The sequence below is a fragment of the Theropithecus gelada genome, chromosome 10 (genome assembly GCF_003255815.1).
Source record: "Theropithecus gelada isolate Dixy chromosome 10, Tgel_1.0, whole genome shotgun sequence".
Classification (NCBI taxonomy): domain Eukaryota; kingdom Metazoa; phylum Chordata; class Mammalia; order Primates; family Cercopithecidae; genus Theropithecus; species Theropithecus gelada.
Window position 1 is genome coordinate 33,260,072 of NC_037678.1, and position 20,405 is coordinate 33,280,476.

The 20,405-nt window shown below is 46.5% G+C and overlaps 1 protein-coding gene across 4 annotated transcripts in view; it reads left to right on the plus strand.

The window, feature by feature from the left end:
* The window catches only part of PI4KA (phosphatidylinositol 4-kinase alpha), a 143,241-nt gene that overhangs the window by 30,120 nt on the left and 92,716 nt on the right, over window positions 1-20,405 (plus strand). For 3 of the 4 annotated variants that reach the window (XR_003121442.1, XM_025398768.1, XM_025398770.1), the window contains exons 5-14: window positions 37-109; window positions 774-1,033; window positions 2,099-2,165; window positions 5,842-5,990; window positions 8,667-8,732; window positions 12,858-12,954; window positions 15,497-15,688; window positions 16,256-16,356; window positions 17,346-17,475; window positions 18,978-19,110. Coding sequence is in view for 3 of the 4 variants with exons in the window: in XM_025398768.1 (XP_025254553.1) it covers window positions 37-109; window positions 774-1,033; window positions 2,099-2,165; window positions 5,842-5,990; window positions 8,667-8,732; window positions 12,858-12,954; window positions 15,497-15,688; window positions 16,256-16,356; window positions 17,346-17,475; window positions 18,978-19,110 (1,268 nt within the window). In the remaining variant the exon portion in view is untranslated. The remainder of the gene's footprint in view (window positions 1-36; window positions 110-773; window positions 1,034-2,098; window positions 2,166-5,841; window positions 5,991-8,666; window positions 8,733-12,857; window positions 12,955-15,496; window positions 15,689-16,255; window positions 16,357-17,345; window positions 17,476-18,977; window positions 19,111-20,405) is intronic. The other variant, XM_025398769.1, reaches the window with a different exon arrangement.

Consider the following 20,405-nt stretch of genomic DNA (forward strand, 5'->3'; position numbering starts at 1 on the left):
TGTTTGTTTGTTTTCTTGTTTCCTTGACTATTGCAGATTTTAGAAGCGCTTTTGCAGGTTTTGCATGTCCTCTTGGGGATGTGCCAGGCCTTGGAGATTCAAGACAAAGGTACAAGTATCCTTAACGTTTTTCTTAAAATGGTTTTGTGGTTACTCTTTCGCTTGCTTTTCTCCAGTCTTTTCTGTTGTTGGGTACCTAATGTATATGATGGGAGAAAACCTTCCTATTTTAGTTTGATTTGTTGTGTGTAAGTATCCTCAGAGGCCACGTGGGGTCATGTGCATTGCTCTGCTATATAGATGCTGGGTCACCTTGGACAAGTAACTTCACCCTTATGGGCCCCAGTTTCTTCACTTGTAACATCTGTGGGTAGATTAGTTGACTTCCAAAGGTCATTTTTTCTGTATTGTAAGGCTACCGATATGCTTCTAAGAGGAATAAATGTATTAACTAGAGTCAAGGTACTTGATAATATGACCTAGCTATGTTATTGATTTGGATGTGCCATGAATAGATGAAGACCTTCCAAAGAGGGCAGCTGGGTGTGTTGAAGACATAGTCTGAAGTTATTAATGACAGGTTGAAGATATCACTGGCCAGCCCTTGGGGTTGACCTCATTATTGTGGCTTATTTTGAACCTTCACAGTTACTAGTGGGTGAATTGTGAAATCTTAGTCAATGTTACAAGTTAGTACTTACCGTATGACTACTTACCGTATGACTCTGTCAGGATACTTTCTCATATTGTAATGTTTTCACTTGATCTTCTAGAATACCTTTGCAAGTATGCTATCCCATGCCTGATAGGAATCTCGCGCGCATTTGGGCGTTACAGCAACATGGAAGAGTCTCTCCTCTCAAAGCTCTTTCCAAAAATCCCTCCTCATTCCCTCCGTGTCCCAGAAGAGCTTGAAGGTGTTCGAAGGCGTTCCTTTAATGACTTCCGCTCCATCCTCCCCAGCAATCTGCTGACTGTCTGTCAGGAGGGTACCCTGAAGAGGAAAACCAGCAGTGTGTCCAGCATCTCTCAGGTGGGCCTGGGCTACTGGGGAAAGAGCAGAGGAGAAAGACCCTGTTAAGCTCCCCTGCAAAGAAAATCCCTCTTCTTTGTAGTTGGAGTAAACTTAAGTAATGTGAAATGTTTCACTAGAATTCTCTTTAATACAGACTTGTCTTGTCCCTCTTAAGATGTTGGGGGAAAGGCTTATAGAGAGCCTGTATAAACTGGCCGTAAAAATATAAAACAGTAAGGTGTAAAAAGCCACAAAAGGCCTTTTAAAAAAAAAAAGCCTTCTTATCGCCGTTATGTTCCCATACTCTGAGCAGGACTTACTTTCTTATCCGTAAACACTGTGTTTAAAAAAAAAAAAAACACTCCTTTAAAACATTAAAATATGGCCAAACACACAGACTCCTAGTTAAGCACGCTCGCACTTAACTACTCTCCAATAAGTTAAAAATATACTGTTTAAACACACAAAAAAATTCATTTAAACTGCCACTACTGTAGATGACACATATGACACACTGCCTCCCTTTCACCGTTTCACCCTAAACATCTGCTTCTTAAATCTAAGTGATTGTACTCAATAAATAGTGTAAAAAACAAAACTCTAGGCCTTTGCAGCCTCTGATTTCCTCTGGCCCCCTGGCTGCCACCTTTATAAACTCTTAACTTGTCTCTTCTCATTCCTTTGTCGCCACCAAACTTCAAATACCCTATGGGTGGTGTTGAGGCTAGTCCCCAACATAAGATTTATAAGTGATTTCATAGTCATAAAGTATGTGTTTCATAGCAGTTGGGTGCCAAATTCTATTTTGCCTGGAAGACAGTTGGTGCCCTTAAGAAGTATATAATTGACTCATGGAGAAAAGGCAAAAACACAAAACACTGAGGACAATTGAACTCAGTAATCAATTGTCAAATATATGGCTAAACACGAAGAATTTAGTGATATAGTATGTAATAGAGAATGCTGTAGCTGTGTTGGGCTTTAGGAAGGAAATGAGCTTCAACCAGGACTTGAAGTCTAAGACAAATCTGACAGAGGTCTCACTGGTCTTTTCTGATCTGTAACTGTGGTTGTGTGTTTCAGGTCAGCCCTGAACGTGGCATGCCCCCTCCCAGTTCCCCTGGAGGATCCGCCTTTCACTACTTTGAAGGTGGGCTTTACCTCTCTCAAGAATGTTGACCTAGTACTTGGAGAACAGGCTCACAGTGACTTCTCGTGATATTAAAGATGCTGATACTAACTCTGTTGTCATGGATGGACCTAGAGTGCCAAGCTTTTAGAAGGCATTTATTTTCTGTTTTCATTTAAGTTTTCTAAAATTTAATTTTCAAATATTTTATATATAGAGAAAAGTACAGAAAATAGCTTACCCCTATATACCTGCCATCAGAATTTTTGCACTTTAACCTGTAAAAGTTCCTTTTCAGATGGAAGTGCTAATGGTGGATATTTCTTTTCTTTTTCCAAGATGGTGTCTGGCTCTGTTGTCCAGGCTGGAGTGCAATGGCGTAATCTCGGCTCACTGCAGGCCCTGCCTCCTGGGTTCAAGCAATTCTTTTGCCTCAGCCTCCCTAGTAGCTGGGACTATAGGCACACACCACCATGCTCAGCTAATTTTTGTGTTTTTAGTAGAGACAGGGTTTGACCATGTTGGCCAGGCTGGTCTCGAACTCCTTACCTCAAGTGATCCACCCATTTCAGCCTTCCAGAGTGCTAGGATTACATGCATGAGCCACCACACCTGGCCGGACATTCTTTTTAAATGACATTAAGTATGTAGATAATATTAAAGAATGTAGTAATACTACTATTACTACCTTTTTTTTTTTTTTTTTTTTTTGAGACAGAGTCTCACTCTGCCTCCTTAGCTGGAGTGCAGTGGCACCATCACGGCTCACCACAGCTTCAACCTCCTGGACTCAAGTGATCCTCCCACCTCAGCCTCCCAAGTAGCTAAGACTGTAGGCACTCTCCACAATGCCCACTAACTTGTGCATTTTTTGTAGAGATGGGATTTTGTCATGTTGCCCAGGCTGGTCCAGAACTCCTGGGCTCAAGCCTGCCTCAGTCTGTCAAAGTGCTAGGATTGCAGGTGTGAGCCACCACACCCAGCCTATTACTACTTTTTATAGAGCTCTGCTGTTCACAAAGTACTTTTACATAATTTACTAAATTGGATTCATGTGACTACCCTGTGCCATGTCAGACACATGTTAAAATTACTTCTACCTCATCCTTGATGGAAGTAAGACCCAGATTAAGGGATAGGAAATGGGGAAGGCAGAATTCCATGCTTCAGTATAGTCTCTCCATTTTTGAATGATGCTATTTCTTAAAAGAGCATGTCTCAAGACAATTCTGAGAGATGTGAAGGGAATTTTGAAGGAAAAAGGGAATATCTGGGCTTAGATAAATGTAGGAAGCTTTCCATCTCTTAGATCTGTGAGAATGTAACAGGTTACATTCTATATATATGTTAGAATATATGGGCTAATTTCAGCCTCTCAGAATCGTACCTCTTAGAGACAACTCCTTGTTTAAGTGTAGAATGTATTCCTCCAGGCTCTGAAAATCTCTCTGCCACCTGTTTGCCTTTGGGGCATTTTAGGAAGGCCATGATGTACTCTCCTTTTTTTTTTTTTTTTTTTTTTGAGGCGGAGTCTCGCTCTGTCGCCCAGGCTGGAGTGCAGTGAGGCAATCTCGGCTCACTGCAAGCTCCGCCTCCTGAGTTCCCGCCGTTCTCCTGCTTCAGCCTCCTGAGTAGCTGGGACTACAGGCACCCGCCACCGCGCCCGGCTAATTTTTTGTATTTTTAGTAGAGACGGGGTTTCACCGTGGTCTCGATCTCCTGACCTTGTGATCCGCCCACCTCAGCCTCCCAAAGTGCTGGGATTACAGGCATGAGCCACCGTGCCCAGCCTTATAGTTTTCTATTATAGTTTTAAAATAATTGATTTTCAAACAATTATATGCTTTTGGGTTCCTATTTATTATATTTTTATTTTAATTTTAAAAAAATTTGTTTATATAGAGACAGGGTCTTGTCATGTTGCCCAGGCTGGTCTTAAACTCCTGAGCTGAGGCGATCTTCCCACCTCAGCCTCCCAAAGTGCTGGGATTACATGTGTGAGCCACAGCATTGGGCCTGGGTTCATATTTATTAAACGTCAAATGACTGAATGACTTTATTTTTGTTGATTTTTTTCCTTCTATTTTTTTATTGTGGTAAAATACACATAACATAAAATTTGCTAACTCTTTTTTTTTTTTTCAAAGACAGGATTTTACTCTGTTACCCAGACTGGAGTGCGGTGACAAATTCATAGTTCCACTGTAGTCTCAACCTCCCAGGCTCAAGCAGCCCTCCTGCCCCGGCTTCCTGAGTAGCTGGGACTATAGGCGCACACTGCCGTATCCGGCTAATTTTCGTTTTTTTTGTAGAGACAGGATTTCTCTATATTGCCCAGGCTGGTCTTGAGTTCCTGGACTCCCACCTCAGCCTTTGAAAGTTCTGGGATTACAGGCATGAGCCGCCATGCTTGGCCTTAATTATTTTTAAATGTATAGTTCAGTGGTATTGAATATATTTATAATATTGTGCAACTATCACCACAATTCATCTCAAAAACTCTTTTCATCTTATGAAACTGAAACTATACATTAAACAATAATTCCTGATTTCCCCTCCCTCCAGTTCCTGACAGCTACCGTTCTTTTTCTTTTCTTTTTTTTTTTTTTTTGAGACAGAGTCTCGCTCTGTCGCCCAGGCTGGAGCGCAGTGGCCGGATCTCAGCTCACTGCAAGCTCCACCTCCTGGGTTTACGCCATTCTCCTGCCTCAGCCTCCTGAGTAGCTGGGACTACAGGCAACCGCCACCTTGCCCGGCTAGTTTTTGTATTTTTTTAGTAGAGACGGGGTTTCACCGTGTTCACCAGGATGGTCTCGATCTCCTGACCTCGTGCTCCGCCCGTCTCGGCCTCCCAAAGTGCTGGGATTACAGGCTTGAGCCACTGCGCCCGGCCGGCAGCTACCGTTCTATGTATGATTTGGGTTCCTCAAATAAGTGGGATCGTACAGTATTTGTCTTTTAGTGACAGGTGTATTTCACTTATTTGCTCTGATTTTGAAAGTTCTAGTAGTGTGCATTTTTTATTCTAATTTTGGTGGGAAAATATCTCAGGCCCTGTAGACCTCAAGCTTTCATATCTCTTCACCTTTAAAAAGGTATAATTTGGCTGGGCATGGTGGCTCACGCTTGTAATCCCAGCACTTTGGGAGGCTGAGACAGGTGGATCACTTGAGGTCAGGAGTTCAAGACCAGCCTGGTCAACATGGCGAAACGCTGTCTCTACTAAAAATACAAAAATTACCTGGGTGTGGTGATGGGCATCTGTTATTCCAGCTACTCGGAAGGCTGAGGCAGGAGAATTGCTTGAACCCAGGAGGCAGAGGTTGCAGTGAGCTGAGATCGCACTACTGCACTCCAGCCTGGGCAACAGAGCGAGACTCTGTCTCAAAAAAAATAAAAATAAAAATAAAAAGGGTATAATTATTTTTTCACTTCCCACATATTAAGTTATATCGTCTAAGATGGAAATATTAGGACCATCATATCTGAGTCTTTGACCTGAAAGACACAGGTGAGGGGCATCAGTCCCCAAGGATTTGCAATCTACCCTTTAGTTGTTAATTTTAAAACATGCAGAGAATTGGGATATAAACAAAAGCAAAATCTGCACCTTTGTTGGTTATTAGAGGAGTCAGCTTGAGGAAGTACCCTAGTTGCCTGTGACCATGGCTGAGTTTCCAGCTTTATCTCCCACCAGCCTCCTGCTTGCCCGATGGGACTGCCCTAGAGCCTGAGTACTACTTTTCAACCATCAGCTCCAGTTTCTCTGTCTCTCCCCTTTTCAACGGCGTCACATATAAGGAGTTTAACATTCCATTGGAAATGCTTCGGGAACTCTTAAACTTGGTAAGCAAAGAACTGATGGATGAACAGACTATGGATATGTCAGTAAAATTGCTAGTGGTGAAAGCTTGTATTTTTAAAAGAAAAACTCAGAGTACCAGTATTTCAAAGTACCATTTAATAGTCATAAACTTGCAGATTAATGAAGGAAGTAGAGTAACATTCATGGAATCATTGTGCACTAGTTTCTCATTTAATCCTTGAGCAACCATGCTGGGGAGGCACCCATGCATCCCCATTTGGAGGTCAGGAAATCGGTATCAAACACATCATGGATATGTAGGCCAGCAGCTGGGCTGCATCCAGTGCAGGGATTCTGACTCCAAGCCCAGTGCTTTTCCTGGGCTTGACTCCCTCTAAGGGGTGGCTCTTTGGGTTAATACAAAACCTGACTTTTTCTTTTTTTTTTTTTTTTTTTTTTTTTTTTGAGACGGAGTCTCGCTCTGTCGCCCAGGCTGGAGTGCAGTGGCCGGATCTCAGCTCATTGCAAGCTCCTCCTCCTGGGTTTACGCCATTCTCCTGCCTCAGCCTCCCGAGTAGCTGGGACTACAGGCGCCCGCCACCACGCCCGGCTAGTTTTTTGTATTTTTAGTAGAGACGGGGTTTCACCGTGTCAGCCAGGATGGTCTCGATCTCCTGACCTCGTGATCCGCCCGTCTCGGCCTCCCAAAGTGCTGGGATTACAGGCTTGAGCCACCGTGCCCGGCCAAACCTGACTTTTTCATATTTGTGTACCTTTGGATGACCTTTAGGGTGATACCAGAGAAAACACCAGTGCCATTGTTCGAATCCTTAAATGGCCAGAGCTTTGGTCAGATTCAGGGACCTCGGTTGGATGCATGGCTCATGCCTATAATCCCAACTTTGGTAGGCCAAAGCAGGCGGATCACTTGAGGTCAGGAGTTAGAAGACTAGCCTGGCCGACATGGTGGAGTCTCATCTCTACTAGAAAACACAAAACTTTATCTGCACATGGTGATGGATCCCTGTAATTCGAGCTACTCAGGAGGCAGAGTTAGGAGGATCGCTTGAACTTTGGAGGTGGAGGTTGCAGTGAGCTGAGATTGCACCACTGCACTCCAGCCTGGGCAACAGAGTGAGACTCCATCCCCCCAAAAATTGAAAAATAAAGATCCAGGGGCCCTGAAGTTGTTACAATCAAGCTAGGATGGTTCAAGACAGATTTGAATGGGTATGGGTGATGATGTCATCAAGGCCAGACTCTCAAGTTTGAACTTGCTGGTCAGGAGTTAGAAGACTAGCCTGGCCAATATGAGAACAATGAGGACAATTTGGATAGCATGGAGCAAGTGCTGAAGAGTGTCCACCTCCCTGCTATGTGGAGTGTGAATAGAAATCCCTCAGAGAATGGCTTTAGGGTGAAGATGTAAGAAGACATTACAACATAGGTAATAATTAATGAGGATGGAGCCATAATGAATTACTAAATAGGCTAGAATGTTTTTGAAGTTGCTGTCAAGAAGGAAAACTGTCCCCAAACTGCTTCTCAGTGTCAGTGCCCCAGACAGAATGGTGGCCTGGTAGAGCCATGACCTTCACAGATGACTGTTCCCAGTACCATGTCAGAAATTCTAACTGAAGACTGACTGTTTCACATCCTTTCTTGGGGTATTATTTTTTGCAGTATATTTTAACTTTTTTCAAGTTTAGGTTTTCTTTTTTTTTTGAGATGGAGTCTCGCCCTGTCGCCTAGGCTGGAGTGCAGTGGCACGATCTCGGCTCACTGCAAGCTCCACCTCCTGGGTTCATGCCATTCTCCTGCCTCAGCCTCCCGAGTAGCTGGGACTCCAGGCACCTGCCACCATGCCCGGCTAATTTTTTGTATTTTTAGTAGAGACGGGGTTTCACCGTGTTAGCTAGGATGGTCTCGATTTCCTGACCTCATGATCCGCCCACCTTGGCCTCCCAAAGTGCTGGAATTACAGGCGTGAGCCACCACGCCCAGCCTAGGTTTTCTTTTAGGTGGTTTTTCATTTCTTTTCCTAGCATGTTTATCATTATCTGTACAGTTTGGAAATGACCTTCATCAAATACTACAATTGTGGATGTGGGCAATTTTTTTTTTCTTTTTTTTTTTTTTTTGGTGTTTCTGCAGTTGACAGAACAGTTCATTCCTATACTAAATGCTGTACAGAGAACAGGTGAAAATAATTGCTTCTATTGAAAATTTAAAATGTGAGCTCTAGTTTGAGTACCTAAGCAGTTGTAGAAGAGCCAGTGTACCTCGCCCAGGGAGGAGGGAGGTGCCATCAGCTCCAAGGACTGGCTGTGAGGGTGTCCTTGATGTCTGGGAGGGGATTGCAGGAGGATGTCACTCAAATGTGCTTGTTAACCATGAGTGGGTGAAATGGCAGCAAGGCCTGAGGTCTGCACATCCTGGAAATGGAAATCTCATATCAACAAATTTGAGGGAGTTTGGCTTTTTTCCTTTGTTTTTATGTCATTGCTATCTAAGGTAGGAAAGCAGTCCCAAGTGACTTCAGAATTAAAGGCATTTTGTGCGTATAGTTTAATACATAGCCATAATTTGTATTTATTGGCCTTTATCTGCATCACATTTTTCACCATGTGAGTTTGTCACGGGTTTTTGGTAGAAGGAGCTAGCATTTCTGTCTCTGTGTATGTCAGTTGCTTCATGAGGTTCTGTTTCCTTGGTAGGTGAAGAAGATCGTTGAGGAGCCTGTTCTCAAATCCTTGGATGCCATTGTAGCCAGTGTGATGGAGGTATGTCGCTTCTGAGGGCATTACCATGAAATCAGCCTGACTTAAACATGCGTGTAGAGAAAGCAGGAAGAGTTTGAGCGGGGGCTAGAGTGGAAGGGGTTTTGCAGTGTTTTCACTTCCCTTGTTTATGTGGTAACAATCCACCTGCCACTGAGGGCTTGGTCTGTGCTGGGTACTGTTGCATGCTCTTTTAAAATCGTCACCTCTTGGTGCCTCTGACTGGCAGCCAACGTCTCCATTTCACAGACGGAAGATAGAGTTTCAGGGAGAACTCACGTGCCCACATCACGTAGTTATTGTGGGAGCTGGGAGTCTGGCCTGGGTCTCTCCTACTCTTTTATCTTCGTCGCTCCTTTGGTGCTTACAAAGCTGCTCCTCTGGGCTCAGCTGCATTTTCTAGGCATGTGCAAGCCCTGGTTTTTAAGGGTAAGGAGTGTGTAACTAGGTAACTTTTTTTTTTTTTTTTGAGACGGATGGTCTCGCTCTGTTGCCCAGGCTGGAGTGCAGTGGCGTGACCTTGGCTCACTGCAAGCTCCACCTCCCGGGTTCACGCCATTCTCCTGCCTCAGCCTCCCAAGTAGCTGGGACTACAGGTGCCCGCCACCACGCCCAGCTAAATTTTTTTGTATTTTTTAGTAGAGATTGGTTTTACCATGTTATCCAGAATGGTCTTGGTCTCCTGACCTCGTGATCCGCCCACCTCTGCCTCCCAGGGTGCTGGGATTACAGTTGTGAGCCACCATGCCTGGCTGGAACTTTTGTCTTTAATGTATTTGGAACCAAGGCCTACAGCATTACTTAAGAAATCATTACATTGGTGCTGAGAGGTCTCAGAATCTCAGGGAACATTTGGGTCAGGCCCCTCTTGAGGGTTAAGATGCAGACAGGTTGTCATTTGCCAGGCTAATTATTACCATTGGTATGTCCTGGATCCAGATTCCTTGTTTAAGCCTGGTGTTCCGTCTCTTACCTGATTATAAGACGCACAGTGCCTGATACCACTGTACCTGGGGCTCAGGTATGAAGCAGGGAAGGAACTACCAGGGCCCTTCATGTGCTGTAGACCATGTCTCTTCCTGCTTCGCACCCCTGCCAGCAAGCTGTCGCAGATGTGAGATGGATGTGCTGGCTGTGGTTTGGTCTGGGTTGGTTCTTGATTAAGTAACAGAGTTCTTGTTAACTCCCCAAGTTGCATCTGGGCAGTTCCTACCTTGTCTTCAACTCTTTTGCAGGTTGTCGTTCTGCCCATTGGCCTGAGCTTCAGCTCTCTCACTCGCTCACTGTAGACTGAACTTGTGGTCTCAGAGGCCTTTTGTTTTCCATCATCAGTGTGTGATCATTTGTGATTGAGGAAAGATTAGGAGGACCAGGGCGAGAACTGGGCTGGGCAGTTAGACAACTGGAGACTTATTGGGCCTGCACTTCTCCTCTGAGACCCTCCTCCTCATTGAACCAGGGCAGTTTCTGGTATTTTTTGTTTTGTAATTTGTACTTTAGCATAAACATCCATTTGAAGAAATGGTTTCATAGCTTAAAAAAACAGTTTCTTGTAATCTTGACCTAGAGTCTGCAATATACTAATCATTATCCATAACCAGTGTAATAATCACTACCAATTATTACATGCTTATTATGTGCCAGAACTTTACTCACTCACTCCTTGAATCTCACAGCAATCCCCAGTTTACACATGGGGAAACGGAGTCTTGGCTAAGGAACTTTATTTACATAGCTCGTGAGTGATGGAACCCGGCTGTGGGCTTTGGATGGTTGGTCTCCAAGGCTCCAAAGCTTAACACTCATGTTGTCTGGACTCCCAGAGTCAAAGCCCTGAACTGCTTTAACCTCTCGCAGTCTCGTTTTTCCATTTATGCCCTGTGAAGGCCACCAAACGTTGTCTGTAAAGCCATCATTGCAGTGCTGTCAACCACAGCTCTTCCTGTCAGTGCCCTCCTGGGAACTGGCATGACTCTCACACTCTCCACATGATTCTTCTTTTCTCCACTTGCTCACTCACCATCTGTCAACCTTACGCTGCATGTCCCGTCCCACTCTGGCCAACTTCTAGCCCCTTAAAGATTTGCTATATTTGCAGAGCACTTTCACACTTGTCAAGAATTATAATATGGCCGGGCGCGGTGGCTCAAGCCTGTAATCCCAGCACTTTGGGAGGCCGAGGCGGGTGGATCACGAGGTCAGGAGATCGAGACCATCCTGGCTAACATGGTGAAACCCCGTCTCTACTAAAAATACAAAAAAACTAGCCGGGCGTGGTGGCGGGCGCCTGTAGTCCCAGCTACTTGGAGGCTGAGGCAGGAGAATGGCGTGAACCTGGGAGGCGGAGCTTGCAGTGAGCCGAGATCGCACCACTGCACTCCAGCCTGGGTGACACAGCCAGACTCTGTCTCAAAAAAAAAAAAAAAAAGAATTATAATATTAGCTGGGCATGGTGGTACATGCCTGTAGTCCCTGCTTCTCAGGAGGCTGAGGCAGGAAGATCACTTGAGCCCAGGAGTTCAAGGCTGCAGTGAGCTGTGATCACACTGCCCTCCAGCCTGGGGCACAGAGTGAGACCCTATCTCCGAAAAAAAAAAAAAGAAAAAAAACAAGAGTTATAATAAACCATAATTTTCCATCCTACTCAACTGGGAATGTATAGAAGTTAAGGACTGTTCTCTTTTTTTTTTTTTTGAGACAGAGTCTCGCTCTGTCACCCTGGGTGGAGTGTGGTGACGTGATCTTAGCTCACTGCAACCTCTGCCTCCCAAGTTCAAGCAATTCTTCTGCCTCAGCCTCCTTGGTAGCTAGGATTACCAGCTGGGTAGCCACCATGCCTGGCTAATTTTTTGTATTTTTGGTAGAGACGGGGTGTCACCATGTTGGACAGGCTGGTCTCGAACTCCTGATCTCGTGGTCCACCTGCCTTGGCCTCCCAAAGTGCTGGGATTACAGGTGAGAGCCACTGCACCCAGCAACTTTTTTTTTTTTTTTTTTTGAGACGGAGTTTTGCCCTTGTTGCCCAGGCTGGAGTGCAATGGCACCATCTCAGCTCACCGCAACCTCTGCCTCTCAGGTTCAAGGGATTCTCCTGCCTCAGCCTCCCAAGTAGCTGGGATTACAGGCATGCACCACCACGCCTGGCTAGTGTTGTATTTTTAGTAGAGACAGGGTTTCTACATGTTGGTCAGGCTGGTCTCAAACTCCTGACCTCAGGTGATCCACCCGCCTTGGCCTCCCCAAGTGCTGGGATTACAGGCATGAGCCACCGCCCCTGGACTGGACTATTATCTTTCTTTTTTTTTTTTTTTTTTTCTTGAGACAGAGTCTCACTCTGTCACCCAGGCTGGGGTGCTGTGTCCGGATCTCAGCTCACTGCAAGCTCCGCCTCCCTGGTTTACGCCATTCTCCTGCCTCAGCCTCCCGAGTAGCCGGGACTACAGGCGCCCGCCACCTCTCCCGGCTAGTTTTTTGTATTTTTTAGTAGAGACGAGGTTTCACCGTGTTAGCCAAGATGGTCTCGATCTCCTGACCTCGTGATCTGCCTGTCTCGGCCTCCCAAAGTGCTGGGATTACAGGCTTGAGCCACCGCGCCCGGCTATCTTTCTTAACTTATTAGACCTTGTGCGAATTTTTTTTTTTTCAGCAGAAGAATAGTGCTGCATTTCAAATAGATTCCTAAAGAATAATTTAAAATGCGTTTTAGTTACAAAACATGAATTGTATCTGAAGGTGTCCTGGCTGTAATGTCTATCCTTGGGATGATGGACAGTGTGGATCCCTTACTCTGGTGGCCTTCGTCAGTCTTTCTCCTTCACCACTTCCCATGTCCCTGTTTGGGCCAATGATGGCCAAAGATGGCGAGCTTCAGCCACAGCAAGGAGGTTCCTACTAGGGTGCAGATGGCTGCTCCCCCGCAGGCATCTCTGGACTGCATGAGCCTCCTGTTTTCCTTGATCTGATGCTTAAGAGGGTGAAGACAGTAAAGTGTCCAAGTCGTGATAAACAGTTACTTCATTTAGAATGCTAAGTCACGAATCACCATTCCGCAGGGCCTTGCTGTGAAGGCAAAGGGTGGGCAGAAGGGAGTTTCTGTTCTGTAGTCATGTTTGTCTGCCTTCCCTGCAGGCCAACCCCAGTGCTGATCTCTACTACACTTCCTTCAGTGACCCCCTCTACCTGACCATGTTCAAGATGCTGCGCGACACTCTGTACTACATGAAGGGTGAGGACAGTTTGCCCATGTGTTTGTGAGTACAGCAAGACTGGCTCCCAGGCCACTGTCGCATGCTAGTGGTTGCAGACTGGTACTCAGTTTCTGCTGGGGCCACTTAAAAACACATATGAGCAATGTGGTTATGTTACTGGAATTTTGGGAAAAAAGCAAATTTAAAAAATCTATCCATGATCCTGCAACCCTGGTACCATCAGTGATGGCTCCTTTGCTGAGTTTATTTCCTAAGGTGTTTTTCTAAAATGTGCATGTTATATTGTCCTAAGCACACTAAGCACAGGTACAGTTTTACATACCATTTAGATATTTTAGAAAATAAAAAAAGAGGCCGGGCATGGTGGCTTACGCCTGTAATCCCAACACTTTGGGAGGCTAAGATGGGCGGATCACTTGAGGTCAGGAGTTCGAAACCAGCCTTGCCAAAGAGGGTGAAACCCTGTCTCTATTAAAAATAACAAAAAAAGTTAGCCAGGCACGGTGGCATGCACCTGTAATCCCAGCTATGCAGGAGGCTGAGGCAGGAGGATTGCTTGAACTCGGGAGGTGGAGGTTGCAGTGAGCCCAGATCATGCCACTGCACTCTAGCCTGTGTGACAGAGTGAGACTCCATCTCAAAAAAATTTAAAAAAAGAAAATGAAGCACTTGTAATACATACAATCTCTTAACATAGAGATACTAGCTTTTTTTTTTTTTTTTTTAAATAGACAGTGTCTTGCTCTGTCGCCCAGGCTGGAGTGCATTAATAGCATGATCTGGCATCACTGCAACTTCTGCCTCCCGGGCTCAAGCTATTCTCTCATGCCTTAGCCTCCTAACTAGCTGGGATTACAGGTGTGTGCCACCACGTCTGCCTAATTTTCGTGTTTTTAGTAGAGATGGGGTTTCACCAGGTTGGCCAGGCTGGTCTTGAACTCCTGGCCTCAAATGATCCACGCCTCCTTGGTCTCCCAAAGTGCTGGGATTACAGGTGTTAGCCACCGCACCCAACCGGAGACAATATCTTAATAGCTAACATGCACACACAACAATTTAGCATTTTCTTCTAGTCCCTCTTTCTTTTTTTTTTTTTTTTTTTTTTTTTTTTTGAGACGGAGTCTCGCTGTGTCACCCAGGCTGGAGTGCAGTGGCCGGATCTCAGCTCACTGCAAGCTCCGCCTCCCGGGTTTTTACGCCATTCTCCTGCCTCAGCCTCCCGAGTAGCCGGGACTACAGGCGCCTGCCACCTCGCCCGGCTAGTTTTTCATATTTTTTAGTAGAGACGGGGTTTCACCGTGTTAGCCAGGATGGTCTCGAACTCCTGACCTCGTGATCCGCCCGTCTTGGCCTCCCAAAGTGCTGGGATTACAGGCTTGAGCCACCGCGCCCGGCCAAGTCCCTCTTTCATGATTTTTTCTTTCCCAGAAGTAAGGAAACAATCTTTTATGCATTTTACAAAATGTTTTTCCTATGCTCTCACCTCACACTGTTGAGTGTTCTTTGTAAGCATAAGTTTTGATGAGCACATAATATTTTATCAGGAAGGTATACCAAAATTTAGTAACCACTTTCCTAATCTGATTCTGAACATTCCTCGGAAGCTGAGTCATCTGGGGCCACAGCAAGGGTTGAGACTCCCTAAGAAGGGGCATCAGGGATTGCCCCTGGCCTCCCCACCACCCATGCTGTGTGTTACTGGCTGCCTTGGCTGGACCGACTTGTGTGCATCATCGTGGTTCTCCTGAATTTTCCACGCCCTGGGGATGAGAGTTTGAAAAGTCTCTCAAACTCAGGGTGAGTGCTCTGAAGATCCAGATAATTCTCTTCTCAAGGCTACAACCAGTTTTTACCCTTATCTGACAACCCTTTTCTTTTTTCTTTTTTTTTGAGATAAAGTCTCGCTGTGTCGCCCAGGCTGGCATGCAGTGGCGCGATCTCGGCTCACTGCAAGCTCCGCCTCCCGGGTTCAGGCCATTCTCCTGCCTCAGCCTCCCGAGTAGCTGGGACTCCAGGCACCCACCACCACGCCTGGCTAATTTTTTGCATTTTTAGTAGAGACTGGGTTTCACCATGTTAGCCAGGATGGTCTCAATCTCCTGACTTCGTGATCTGTCCGCCTCGGCCTCTCAAAGTGCTGGGATTACAGGTGTGAGCCACCGCACTCAGCCCTGACAACCTTTTTCTTAAAAGAAAAAAAAAAAATCACAGAAGTATCTCATATTGTCAGTGGAAGTAGTTCCAGTGACGATACTTCCCAATTTATATGTTTTGTGTATTCAGGTTTTAGTACATTGACTGCTTAAAACAAAGCATGGCTGTAACATCCCCGGGAAATTATCATTTCCTCTGATTGCCAGGTTGTGTGCATGTGGAGGACAGCTGTGCACTTCCTATCCAACTTCTTTCCAGTGGGCATTCTTGGACCCACAGTGGCCAGTAGCAAATGCTACTTTTCTGGGGTTTTTGTTAAAAGGCGAAGACTGTAGCTGCTGCCAGCATTGCCTGTGTTCTACTGTAGTTTTGTTCCTAGCTGTGATGCCACACTCTTTCCTGCAGACCTCTCGACCTCTTTTGTGAAGGAGATCCATGATTTTGTGCTGGAGCAGTTCAACACGAGCCAGGGGGAGCTCCAGAAGATTCTACATGACGCAGACCGGATCCACAATGAGCTGAGCCCCCTCAAATTGCGCTGCCAGGCTAATGCCGCCTGCGTGGACCTCATGGTGTGGGCCGTGAAGGACGAGCAGGGTGAGACAGACTGCCTTGCTTCTCATGTGAGCTCCAGGCATGCCCCAGAGGCTTTCCTCCCACAGGTTTCCCCAAACGACTTCTAGGACGCTTGGCTCTGTTACTAGCAGGGGCAGTTGAGTAGACCTCCAGGGCACGTGCAGAGTGAAGCATCAGCCCCTGCTGTGCTCTACATCTGGTGTCCTGTCCTGCACAGAGGGCACTGGACCTGGGAGGATGGGGATGCCCATGGCCTCAGGGCCCGTGTGTGCTGTCTGCTGCATCTCGCTGGTTCTTTAGGTTTTTCTGTGGTGACATGGAAGCTCAGTGCCTTCAGGTGAAGTGTTTTTCTAGGGGAGGAGTAAAATGGGAAGTTTTCCTGTGGAATGGACACTGCGGGGACGAGGAGTCTTAGGGCCAGCGGAGGAGAGAGAGAGTCACACACTGTGTGACCTCTCAGTATGAATAAGCCCCACCTAAAGTATATCGCTGGGATTTTATTAAATTCTGTGCTTACTTGGTGGATAAGTGTGTTAGAAAGACTGGCCTGTGCTGATCACTCATCTCCTCTTCTGGTTTTGAATTAAGGTGCGGAAAACCTTTGCATCAAGCTATCTGAGAAGCTGCAGTCCAAGACGTCCAGCAAAGTCATCATTGCTCACTTGCCCCTGCTGATCTGCTGTCTGCAGGTCAGTCTCACTGCACCCAGAGAGGCTCAAATCCCATCTGTAGGGCTTTCCTCTGGTCATGCTGTTGCTGTTCAGGCTATGTTGGGCACACCAGCAGTGGTGACCATGCGGGTTCTGTCTTTAGAAGCTTTAACCAGTGCCTGCTGTGCACAGTTCATCACTGAGTGTGGGCTGCCCCCTACAGGATGCCAGGGCTTTCTGCAAGTGGCATCTGGGTGCAGCTGGCTTCAGTTCTCATTTGTTGTGAGGCTGTGGGGCCATTCCCAAGGTCTGTGGGGGAAGGACTGTTGACATGTGCCATGGGGCCACGCAAGGGGACATCTTCTGACACCCACAGTGCTAGCTCTGCTCTGCCAAGACTCTTACCTTGTCACAATCCCATTAACTCCACACCTGCCATTGTTTAAAAGTTCTGTTTTGCCCCTTTCTTCTTTAGTTTGCTTCCTAAAGAGATGAGCACACTTTAACAATCTATATCCTGTGGCCAGGTACGGTGGCTCACGCCTGTAATCTCAATACTTTGGGAGGCAGAGGTGGGAGGGCCGCTTGAGCCCAAGACCAGCCTGGGCAACATAGTGAGACCCCATCTCTACAAAAAATTTTAAAAAATTAGAATGTTAGGGATGATGGTGTGTGCCTACATTCCCAACTACTCAGGAGGCTGAGGTGGGAGCATTGCTTAAGCCCAGTAAGTCAAGGCTGCAGTGAGCTGTGATCGTGCCACTGCACTCCAGCCTAGGTGACAGAGCAAGACCCCGTCTCAAAATCAAAACAAAAAAAACAGTAGTTGATGTCCCTTATAGGTGGAGGAGAACCAGCACCATCCCTTCCCTGTCTTTTTATGTCCTGGGCAGGTGGCCTGTGGGAGCTCTGACCATGGAAATTTTGGGTCAGACTTGGGTACTGAAGGGTTGAGCATCTCCCTGCTCAGGGCCTACTCAGATGGTCCCACACCAGAGGCCATGTGACAGGTTGATGGTGTGTTGCAGGGTTTGGGCCGCCTGTGCGAGAGGTTCCCGGTGGTGGTACACTCTGTGACACCGTCCTTGCGAGACTTCCTGGTCATCCCGTCCCCAGTTCTGGTGAAGCTCTACAAGTACCACAGTCAGTACCACACAGGTAATAACAGACCGTGTGCCTTTCAGGCCCTGAGAAAGGGACTGTGTGAGCCCCACACAGGTTTCATGACTGTACCTGGGCACATTCCTTTGCCACACCTTTCCTTCTGTCTTTCCCTCTGCGTCCCCTTGAAGCTCCAGGCCTTTCCTCCCCGGTCTTCTCTCATCCTATATTCATGTTACCACCAAAGGCCCCTTCAAATCCTGTTTTCTTTTTGACATCTCTCACTGTGGAAGTCTGAAATGCAAATCCTATGTGCCCCAAATACTTAGCCAGGGGCCCAGTCCCTACTACCTCTACGAGAATGGATTATGATGTTTCCACGTATGATGAAACAATAATTAACATTAATTAATTAATTAAACACCTACTGTGTGCTAGTGGCTCTGATGTAGTATCACCCTGTTACCCACAGTCTCATGAAGGTGGCCGTTATTTTTTTTTTTCTGAGACAAAGTCTTGCTCAGTCGCCCAGGCTGGAGTGCAGTGGTGTGATCTCGGCTCACTGCAAGCTCCACCTCCCGGGTTCATGCCGTTCTCCTGCCTCAGCCTCCCCAGTAGCTGGGACTACAGGCGCCTGCTACCATGTCCAGCTAATTTTTTTTGTATTTTTAGTAGAGACTGGGTTTCACCATGTTAGCCAGGATGGTCTCGATCTCCTAACCTCGTGATCCACCCGCCTTGGCCTCCCAAAGTGCTGGGATTACAGGCGTGAGCCACTCTACCCAGACCGTTTATACATTTTTTCTTTTTTTTAACAGAGTCTCGCACTGTTGCCTGGGGTGGGACTGCAATGGTGCGATCTCAGCTCTCTGCAACCTCTGCCTCAGCAATTCTCCTATCTCAGCTGTTTTTATCTTCCCCTTCAGATGAAGACTTAAACTCAGAGCATTTTAAAGTTTTAACCAGGCGTGATGGTGCTCATCTGTAGTCCTAGCTACTCAGGAGGCTGAAGCTGTAGGATGGCTTGGGCCCAGGAGGTTGAGGATGCAGTGAGCTGTGATAGCGCCACTGCACTCCAGCCTGGGTGACAGAGCAAGACCCTATCTCAAAAACAAACAAATAAAAAACAAGACTTCCCTGGACCTCATAGTGGGGAGGGTTCTCTCAGGCTGTAAGGTCCCTGCTCTCCCAAGCATCCCCAACCCTTCCAGGCTTTGTCCATATTAGTGAGATAACTCCAAGCCCTGGGCCATGCCTCACTTGCCCTCAGGGCTGCCTTTGGTGGTTGGTCATCAGTACTTTTTAACAGTTTATTGAGAAATTGCTGGTTTTCTATATTTATCACTTTGTAACCTGAATATTCTTCCTTTTCGTTTAAACATATTATTTTCTATTGGTCTTAGACTCTTCTGTTTCTGATATATTTGGGTCAGATGTTTTTAGAGTGATCATTTTGCTTTTATAAATGATCAGCATATCATCTTGGTTTTTGAATTACAAAGAAGGTGCTGGAAAATAATAGGCTTAACCAGCTATATATTTGAATTTTTTACTTTCAGTTGCTGGCAATGATATAAAAATCAGTGTGACCAATGAGCATTCCGAATCAACCCTGAACGTCATGTCGGGTAAGAAGAGCCAGCCCTCTATGTACGAGCAGCTCCGAGACATCGCTATTGACAACATCTGCAGGTGGGAAGCCGGGCAAGTGGCGAGTAGACAGCAGTGCTCCAGACAGCGGGTTATTACAAAATAAGAGACATTTATACTGGTTTTTTTTTTGAGATTGAGTCTCTCCCTGTTGCCCAGACTAGAATGCAGTGGCGCAGTCTCAGCTCACTGCTACCTCTGCCTCCTGGGTTCAAGCGATTTTCCTGTCTCAGCCTCCCCTGAGTAGCTGGGATTACAGGCATCCACCACCACGCACAGCTAATTTTTGTATTTTTAGTAGAGATGGGATTTCACCATGTTGGCCAGGCTGGTCTCGAACTCCTAACCTCAGGTAATCCACCTGCCTTGGTCTCCCAAAGTGCTGGGATTACAGGTGTAAGCCACCACACCCAGACCATTTACACATTTTTTTTTTTTTTGATACAGAGTCTCGCACTGTTCCCTGGGGTGGGAATGCAATGGCGTGATCTCGGCTCACTGCAACCTCTGCCTCAGCAATTCTCCTGCCTCAGCCTCCCAAGTAGCTGGGATTACAGGTGCACACCACCATGCCTGGCTAATTTTTTGTATTTTTAGTAGAGACAGGATTTAACTATGTTGGCCAGACTGGTCTCGAACTCATGACCTCGTGATCCGCCTGCCTCAGCCTCCCAAAGTACTGGGATTACAGGCATAAGCCACCACACCTGGCTGCATTTATACTTTTTTAAAGCTTGTTTCTGATTATTTTAAGCCTACACTTGATCTGTAAAGAGGAATTATTTCATATTTTACTTCTTTTCTTTTCCTGATCATAAACATAATAAAAGGCCTGGCGCAATGGCTCACGCCTGTAATCCCAGCTACTAGGGAGGCTAAGGCAGGTGGATCATGAGGTCAGGAGTTCAAGACCAGCCTGGCCAATATGGTGAAACCCCGTCTCTACTAAAAATACAAAAAATTAGCCGGGCATGGTGGCGCATGCCTGTAATTCCAGCTGCTTGGGAGGCTGATGCAGGACAATCACTTGAACCGGGGAGGCAGAGGTGAGCTGAAATCATGCCATTGCACTCCAGCCTGGGCAACAAGAGTGAAACTCTGTCTCAAAAACCGTAATAAGAGGCCGGGCGCGGTGGCTCAAGCCTGTAATCCCAGCACTTTGGGAGGCCGAGACGGGCGGATCACAAGGTCAGGAGATCGAGACCATCCTGGCTAACCCGGTGAAACCCCATCTCTACTAAAAAATACAAAAAACTAGCCGGGCGAGGTGGCGGGCGCCTGTAGTCCCAGCTACTCGGGAGGCTGAGGCAGGAGAATGGCGTGAACCCGGGAGGCGG